We start from the raw sequence: 9345 nt of genomic DNA, 5'->3' as shown, positions 1-9345 counted from the left end.
GGACAAAGACAGAAAAATAAAGGGAAGGGAAACCTTCCTGAGCGTCAGCCACTTATCTTGTGACGCCTGCTGAGCATTGTTCCACTTGCAGTTTCGGAAGGATGAAAAAAAAAAACCCAGAAAAAACAATGAAAACTAGCAAAGAACCATCTGACGAGCCTCAAACGGGCCGCTCTGTTGCTCCTACTACATTTTGATGCTTTTAATTATTAAGATTTTGTTGCGAAATGGTAAAAAAAAACAAAAAAACCCACTTGACAGCTGAGTTATGAGAGAAAACAGGGCAGGAAGTTGTGTGAAAATGGAAGCACATTCTTCAGAGCGAGGACAACGACCTCTCATCCGTGCTGGATACCACATTAAGAAGCCTGATTCATCGGCATCTTTGCACCCTGGATGTCTCGTTTGTGAGAGCGACAGCAGCCGGAGGGGGGGGGGGGGGGGGGGGGGGGGGGAGGGGTCAGGTCCTCCCCGCTGCGACACTGGTCAGAGTTCAAAGGTCGCGGTGCAAATGTGCTGAGCTGAGGGGCTGCGGCCTGGCAGCGGGGTTAATGATGTTGTTTGCCTTTGCTTCGTTTGCAGAGGACGGGAGTGGGGCGTCCACTCGGGGGCTCCTCTTCGTTCTCACGCACAGAGGCGCACGGGGGGCCGCGGCAGCAGATGTGGGGGGGGCTCCGTCAACCCAGGTGACGATGACCAAGGTGCTGAGGCGGATGATGGACAAGACAGCCACACATAAATGGGATTTGTGGTAACCGATGAGTGATCGTTCAGTCAGGCTCCTGCTGACCCGCTGACCCCTGGCTGGGGGGCGGGGGCACAGGATGTGGGGTTCACCTGTGGGCTAAGTCAACAGGGCGAGGAAGGAAAGCACGCTTCCTTAAATGGGAGGTGGGAACAGATCGATTAGATATGACCTGGTGAGACAGACTGATAAAAGAGAAACATCCTAAACACCCCATCAACCCCCCACCACCCCCCGGACCCCCCTCTCCAGCGTGTGGCCAGGGGCCTTTCACGGTCAATTTAGGGCCCCACCAGAATAAAATCACCCACATCCTCAAAGAAAGGGACTGACCTTAAACCCGCAGCTCAGAACTTCTCTCTCCTTCATCTAAAATTGAGCTATTTGGCCGCCTCCACCATCCGCTCCAGCTGCTGGGGAACTCAACATTCTCTCCAAAACATGGCACCAAAATGTGCTGCGTTGGACTTTTGGTCCAACGCAGCACATTTTTTAAAATATATATATATACAGTATATATACAGTATATATGAAGCAAATCAAATGTGACATTTCCCCCCGAATGAGCGCAGACTGTTAGCTAGCGTGGCTAACAGCGCTCACCTTCAGTGGCTGCTAAATGCTAAATTTGCTGCCTCCCTGAAGAACATGTTTGAGTTGAAAGATTTTTTTAGTTTTTTTTAAAGGGCTTGAAATCTAGTTCGTTGACTTCCCAACCATCTTTAAAACAATAATCCCGACACGGCCGGAAGCGGAGACAAATTGTGGAGGAGTCCTTGTCTGAAACCAAATATCATTTATATTGTTTACTTAAGTGAACCCAGTTGAGGGATCCTGGTCGTGACCCTGGAGGTGTTTACTCACGACAGCGCAGGAATGTGACCGAGCACATTTATTCCAGTGCTGCAGCCTGCTGAAGTACTCTTGAGCAGATTGTGTTTTTTTCTTCGCTACTTGTTCTACTTTGCTTCACTTTGGAGTCAAACTTCCTACGGTGATATTCCATTTCCCAACAGATGTGGAAGTGGGGTGCAAACAACCTTGGCAGCGACCTTCTAGCGTTAAACGTGTGTAGAGAGGGACTGGGGCCAAGCCTGAAGGGCTCATTTGCGTTAACCCGTGTAGCTGAACGTCTCTTTTCCACGATTTTTTCTACCGTCAGAGACTCTAAAAATCAACAATTGCCTTTATGATCAACCTCAGTTTGGCCTTTATGGTGGTTTTTTCTTTTTTCTTTTCTTTTTTTTTTTTTTTTTTTTACAATAAATGCGTAGGCAGGAGGGCAGATGTGCCAAATAAAAGGCTTCTTGACAGGTTCTGTCCAGTTGTAGTCTGGCTGTGACGGATCACAAGCGAGGAATGCGCTTTGTTGGAACCTTTGTGGTGACGTCACCAAGGCTTTGCTTGGCAGCACCTGGGCATGCCTCGCTGTGGGGGGGCCTTGTGAGCGCTGTGGCCTGATCAGTCACCTGACTGCTCTCTTTTCCTTTTTTTGAAAAGCCTCTTTTCGACACAAGGCAGACTTCAGTCAGCAGGCCCGTAAAGATTAGCTGCCCGGTGAACCGCGTCAACAGATCTGTGTTAGTGCGCGCCGAAAACAGGAATGCGTGGGCGTTGTAAATACTCTATGGAATGAATAAATAACAAGACGGATCTGTCCCGGTGCGCCGAGACGTGGAGACGGGGAGCTGTTTGCGCACGTGCGAGACGGGAGAAGTGGAAAAAGAGAAGCTAGCGGGAATTTGAGGACGTAACTTGGCAGCGCTGATGTTCGCAGCAGACCGCTACCAGCCACAAATGTACAGTAATTCAAAGCATGCGACGTGACGCCGTTCCCTGAGAGCTGGGCCTGCTCACACCCCCTCCCCTACACACACACACACACACACACACACACACACACACACTATGGAAAAGGGGCAAATGCACTTCATTCCATGTGATGCAATTATTCACAGTTCCATGGTAAATTTGGGCTGCAGCTAATCTCATAAGTAAATGGAACAGAGCAGCTTCTGGGGCGACTGCTGGTCCCGCTGAACGTTTAGACGGACCAGCCGGAGTGGAGGACTGGCCCGGCCCGGCTCGGCTCGGTTCGGCTCGGCAAAGGTCTGATGTTGTGCAGCGACGTGCGTTTCCACTGCAGAAATCTGCAGCAGATTCAGTGTTTTGTTTGTTTTTTGGAAACGTTGTGCACGGACGGAGCCAGAATCTGGGAATAAGAAAAACGCGAGTGAAAGAAAACAAGGTTCCATCTTTTGTAGGTTAGTTCTCATGAGCTTCACATGACTCGCATTTAGTCCTTCTCTCGCCTGCCCTCCTCTTCTCTTAATCCCCCCTTCTCCCTCCCTTCCTCTGCCGCCCCCCCCCCCTCCCCTCCATGCAGCACATAGACTTCCTGTGTGTCCTGGCCTGAATGGTATGCACATGGAGTGGGTGTCTGGGAGGCCTTTCATCCGGCATGGAAAAAAAAGAGAGAAGTCAAGAGAGAGGGGAAGAAAAAAAAGGAAAGTGAGAGAAGAGCGTCATCTTTAATCCGTCTGAGTCAGAGCAGTTGTCCAGAGGCGGGAGAGGTGGGGCGAATTAGACGGGTGAGAGGGCCCTGCCTGTGCCAGGGGTGCGTGTGTGTGTGCGTGTGCGTGTGTGTGTGCGTGTGTGAGAGAGAGAGGCCTGCTGGGAAACTCTGCAGCCCTCCTCCATGCCTTCCCGGGACAGGCGACATCCGGCCCGGACTCGTTCTGCCTGAGTGAAGACGATGAGGAAGAGCAGGTTAAATAGATCAGAAATTAACCGGAGGCCTGACTTTTACCGCCTGCTTGTGCATCAGACGCTGATTTCTGTGATTTAAAAAAAAAAGAAAGAAGAAGAAGTGGTGAACAGATGAGGATTCCTGCAGACCACCACCATCACCCCCCAACCCCCCTGCAGTTGCCGTTGTCAGACAGGGTGTAGCTGCCACCGAGGCCCGACGTGACCCAGCCGGGGGCCACACATGCGAGTCTCATGCCATGGAAGCAACCTATAATGGCGTGCGTGTGTGCGTGCCGAGCTCTATTAGCGTTACAGGAAAGCACACAGCGCCACCTGCTGTCTGGGATGGATCCCTTTCAGGAATCTAAATTGATTCTGAAGCAGGGAAATTCTGGAAATACTGGAGATTCTGGAACCCTTTGGCTGTGAATAGATGCTGAACTTTTTAAAAGGTTCTTGATGTCGACGAGCTTTGATAGAAAAACATGATCGTCTGTGTTTGAGGTTCTTATTTATCCTTCATTCTTGTTGTTTCCTGTGTCCTATTGCAGATTTGTTCCTCTCCCACTGTTCCACGCTTCCTCCCTTTGTTCCTTCCCTTCCAGGTTCGATTGTTCTGTCCCGTCCATGTTTGTCCCACCTGTGTCTTATTGTCTTGTCCTGCTCGGTCTGTGTACAGTGTTGAGCTCCGGGTTTGCTGGACGGTTGTTCGCCCCCCCCCGTCCCGTGCGTGTGTTTCCGTGCGTGTGTTTCCTGGTCCGACCGTTTCCTGCCTCGATCCGTGACCACCTGATGCTGAACCTTTAAAAAACAATCAACTTTTTATGAATGAATGTGGGAGAAAAGGAGAATTTGCCAGTTAACCTGTTTAAATGTATTCATATGTCACCGATTCCTATCCTGCTTTCTCACACTTGTACTAAAAAACACTGAAGCAAAGGTCACTAAACTGTCCAGTATGAGGGGAAAAGAGGGCTGGATCCAAAAAGAGGGAATAAAACATCCTTTAGCTCTTGGAAAGATTGTGACAGTGTTATTCCTGAAAGATAAAGTCAAGCTCAAAAGTTCGGTCAGTCTGGTCCAGGTCGACCCGGGAGACCACTTTCCTTCGTGAGAGCCTTTTTCCTGCCCGGTAGGACAGAAAACCCAGCTGGACTTGTGGACTGGATCTGGACATGTGATTAGCATTGTGAATAAATGGGAATAAAAAGACTTTATGGGCAACAGGAGGAGTTTGGTAACATTTTAAACTTCAGTGTTTTAGCCACCTTCAAATTATCTGTTGTTTCATGTATTCTTATTTTACTTTTAGTTATTAACATGTTCAATAGTTCTTGTTTAAAACATTCAAATGCTCATATATATATATATTAGTTTAAAATGATAAAATTCACTTGCTTTTCTTATGTTCTGTACTTCCCATTTCCGTATGGTTATTTATATGCTAATTCTCACAGATTTAACTCGCCGAGCGGCCTCGTAGAGGCGCCGATTCTGCTCCTGATCACTTCATTTCCAAGAAACCCACTTCTGGAAACGTCCATGCTGAAGGAGGAATAAAGTGGATACAGGAATAAAGTAGGTGCGTTTGCTGCATTTTTATTGAAACACAGACGACTATTTACAGGTTCAAAATAAAGAATAATTACAGGACAATGAGATTATCAACAGTGTTACAGTTGGCAGACTGACTGTCGCTCTTTTTTAAGCTTCCAACAATAAAAATAAAGATTCATATACCATGTCTGTCAGATACTTTGTATAAACAATATATTCAATGAAGCCTAAAACATTGATTCCAGCACATTTAGAAGGGAAACAGGGTCGAAACAGCAGCTGTTTCTGTTGAGGGGAAAAAACAACATAAGCAAAGCAATAAATCGCCACATGAAACTTTCAGCACTTCTGACCAACAAATCTGCTTTGCATTGTTTTCCGTTTTCTCCGATCGTGAAGATAACGTTTGGGAGGGATGCCATGGCAACTGGTTCGGAAAATGGCCGCCAGAGAAGCTTGAATTCAGGCGGAGAAAGTTCGGGAAAACAGTTGCATCCGGTTTTTGCTTTACACCCACATGCACAGTGAGAGAGAGAGGGGGGGGGGGGGTAGACAGAGAGGGAGAGAGGGGTGAAGAGGGGGGAGGGGAGGGAGGTAGGGGGGGGGGGTAGAGAGGAAGGTCTTCATCCTCAGGTGAAGACGGTCCTATTGGCAGTCAGCAGAGTCAATTACAGACACCCTCAGTGCACAGGTGAGCACAGGAGGCCTTTTAGATATGGTGCACAATAAAAACCCCCGTGTTCAGACAGTCGGAGGCACAGTTAGCCACCCCACACCCGTCCTGCACGTGACCGGCCCGATCGTGAGCAGGAGCCCTGGGTTCCATTTACGACGGCCGATATCGGCCGGGGCGTTTAAAGTCGACGGATTGGAAACAGGATCGTTTTGAAAACGCGTTGCCAAGAACATAAAAAAGGGCTGGATAATGCGCTCCAGAAAACATTCATGAGCTGGTATCAATCACAAAGGTGTCGACGTTTTCCACAGATGTGCCCCCCCCCCATGTTCTGAGACTGGAACGTCTGCGTGGTCCTTCGGCCGTGTCGCGTCTCCGCTGAACGTTACAGCCTCTCTACATTCTGCTGCTCCCTCAGTTGCTCAGCCGACCGTCACATTTCATTTTCTCCCAACCGTAAAGAAGGTTTGGGGGGGGGGGGGCTGGAGCACCTGTTTGTTTGCTCTCTTCACAAGGAATCCCATCTTTTTCTATACCTCTACTTAATCCAGAACAGCAGACAAACGCCTCTCGGGGCCCTCTGATCCCACAGCCGGCCCCTGCGCGCAGCTGGAATCTCTGACTTTCATGAATAAGTGATTTATCCTCTTTGCTCTCGATCCAGTAGAAGCGCCGACCGGTCGGATGCAACAGCGGACGGAGGAGAAAGGTTCAGCACGCACGGCGGCGTGGGAGGTCATTCCCCGTGCTTCTGCAGAGCTGCGCGTCTGTGTGCGAGCGAGTGGGTAAAGATCCAAGAGTGGGACGCGCTGCTGCGAACAGGTCGGGCCTTTCAACAAGGGCAGCGGCTCTGCTGGCCAAGAACAACACCGCTCGGTGCCCTCGACCCGACGGCTCCCTTGGAGGGGGGGACGTTAATGGAAAGAAGCTGTGGTCCCTGGGTGAAAGAGGACTGAGAGGACCGGATTCCCACATGATCTAACGGCCCGTGGAAGATCCCGTGACCCCCACGGCCGACTCACACCTCCGCCGGCCCCGGCGTCCTGGACACGCACCCCCGAGCAGCGACGCAGCAGCTGCGACTGGTTTGCCTGCCTGCGGTCTGTCTCCCTCCCACAGGGTCATTTTTCATCCACTACATACTGTGGAACAAAGATGGAGAAACCTGCGAAACGTTGCGAGTACATCGCTCTTTCTGAAGTATGAAGCACCCTGGGGTGGTGGGGGGGGGGTTGGGGGGGCAGCACACGTGAGCAGATGCTCGGGGCGTGGTGGGAAAGCCATTTCTAACCAGAGGCCCAACGGGGCACCTGCAGGGCCGCCAGTACACACAAGAGCTTGTGAGGAATTCCTCACTCCTCCCAAAAAACTCTAAATTCCTCATCATTTTCAGATTTTCCGCACTGAAATCCGAGCATTCAGGATGGTGGTTCTGGGACGTTAAGGCACCGCAGCACCGTGGTTGATGCATCAACGTGGCGCCGGATCTATGCTTTCAAATCTGAACAGCCAATCAAACTCTTACATTTATGATCAGGGGTATTTTTTCTGGGGGGGGGGGGGGGGGGGGTTGGAGGAGTCCAAGTAAAATTTGCAGCTCCAAACCCAACATTTAGGAGCTTCACAGAGCAAAAGACGGAGTTGGTCACGTGACTCCGAGGAGGTGAACGCATTCCGCCACTTGACCTTTTCATGGAATGACCTTTTCAGTCGGTAGCGGAGACTCGGTCCCAGCGTTCTTTGATCCGTATAAACGGGAGGACTAAAGCCTGGCAGACAGGAGAGAGCTTTGATTATATGACGGTCATGGAAAAGACACGGAAATAAAGGATTCCCAACAACCTCAACTGTCACGCGGAACACGTCTGCGGTCATCAGGAGCGTCGTCGTTTTTGACCCAGCGGCCTTTAGAGGTGTGAAACCAGCCAAAGCAGAAATGACAGAGCTGTAAAGCTCCGCAGGCCCAGTCTCATCTCTGCTGGGCTGCAGCCTGCATCCTGACGGAGGCTTTGGATCGTTCATTTTGGATCTGATTTGAAACTCACTGATTAGCTGCCTTATTACGCTCTCCATCATGTTTTTAGGAACAAGGAACTTATTTCCAGTGATGCTGAATCTCGCCAAACATGGGGGCACCAGAGAGCTTTCCTCTTCCTGATTTCTTCTCAAACACACACACACACACACACACACACACACACACACACACACGTAAAAAAGAGCTTTTACTGGTGTTCCAGTGACGCATGTTTGAGAGCAGCTCATGGCACTGCTCCCATTCTGTTCAGTAAGGGTGACGGGGAAAAAAGGGCCAGAACCAATAATGCACGCAGATATCTCAGGTTCCTGGGAATTGGACTTTGTACAGGCCTCCTTTTCAAGACAGGATCGTATTAAAGAGAGATTCCAGACAGAGTTCAGCACAAAGTCACTTTATTAGGTTTAGTCGCAGGTGGAGCAAAGAATAGGAGTGTTTTGTTTAAGTGATGGCTGCAGGCGAGCCACACATCCATCAGCTGTCTGAAGCCATGAGCCTTCATCACTCTGCAGCCCAGTCATTCTCCATCCAAAGAGCCCAGATGATCCAGAGGTGGAAGTCCTCCTCTTCTGCAGACCCGGGCGCTAACCTCAGCCTCCCCTTGCGTGTTTTTACAAAGCCGCACACCTTTATGCTCCTCCTTATTTTTATTCTTTTTAAATCTTAGACTGAGCAGCGTCAGGCGGGTCCAATAACTCTGAGACAATATTTGAGACACAGTGTGGTAAAGAAAGAAAACAACAGCGTAATGACGGAACACTAAACATTTCACCGGCCCGGGGGACTGTTTGAGGGCAAATGCCAACAGGTTTGATGCCGAGGTTGCAGCAGCAGCAGCAACTGTCTGTCTGTCTGTCTGTCCGTCTGAGTCCATCCTCCTCGACGGGTCCGGTGTCAGATGCTCGGGTGCTGGACACGTTTAGAACATTTAGTCCCTTCACATTTGTTCCCATGATTTTAGCTTCTCTTTTCCGTGTTTCCGTCTGTCGGAGTGCGCTATTTGGTTTAGCTGAGACGTTACCATAGTAACAGTCAAACACTGAGGCTCCTGCCGTCCTCTTTGCCCGTCCTCCTCATCGCCACTCTTCATGCAGTAAGGGTTTGCCTTTTGTCTGAATCTGTTCCACTCGACCTGAACTACCCGAGATCTGAAAATTCGGAGTCCTGCTCGTCCCTGCTGTAGCTGAGCGCGGCGGTCCGGGAGGACTGGACTTTGCTGATTTCCTCAAGGGCACTCGCCAGAGAGTCCAGGTCCCCCGTGTCCTGGTGCTGGGCTTCCCACAGACTCAGAATCACCGATGATGGACTCTCCTGACATGCAAAGTAGCTCAGGTTCCTACGGGCCAGGAGAAATATTGGAGAATAAAGTGGATCAGTGTGAGTTCATTCATTACTGCTGAGCGTGCCTGGCATTGATTATGGGATGGAGACAACGTTTGAAAAGACTTTCATGCAGCAGTTGGAAGCAAACCAACAGATTATAGGGGCTAATAATCAAAGTCTACATCCTCTACCTAGTACCACACAATAGTTTTGCTTATGACCAAATGTTCCAGTTTTTAATCCATGGAAGATCTT

The 9345-nt window shown here is 49.9% G+C and overlaps 1 protein-coding gene across 2 annotated transcripts in view; it reads right to left on the bottom strand.

Moving 5' to 3' along the window:
• Positions 1–8145: 8145 nt before the first annotated feature.
• Positions 8146–9345, bottom strand: part of LOC101069020 (netrin receptor UNC5D-like) — a 94312-nt gene continuing 93112 nt past the window's right edge. For both annotated transcript variants that reach the window (XM_029837868.1, XM_029837867.1), the window contains one exon: positions 8146–9103. In XM_029837868.1, coding sequence (XP_029693728.1) covers positions 8905–9103 — 199 coding nt within the window. In that variant the 3' untranslated portion in view covers positions 8146–8904. The remainder of the gene's footprint in view (positions 9104–9345) is intronic.

This window comes from Takifugu rubripes, chromosome 6, assembly GCF_901000725.2.
Source record: "Takifugu rubripes chromosome 6, fTakRub1.2, whole genome shotgun sequence".
NCBI lineage: Eukaryota > Metazoa > Chordata > Actinopteri > Tetraodontiformes > Tetraodontidae > Takifugu > Takifugu rubripes.
This window is presented reverse-complemented; position numbering and strand designations above follow the sequence as displayed.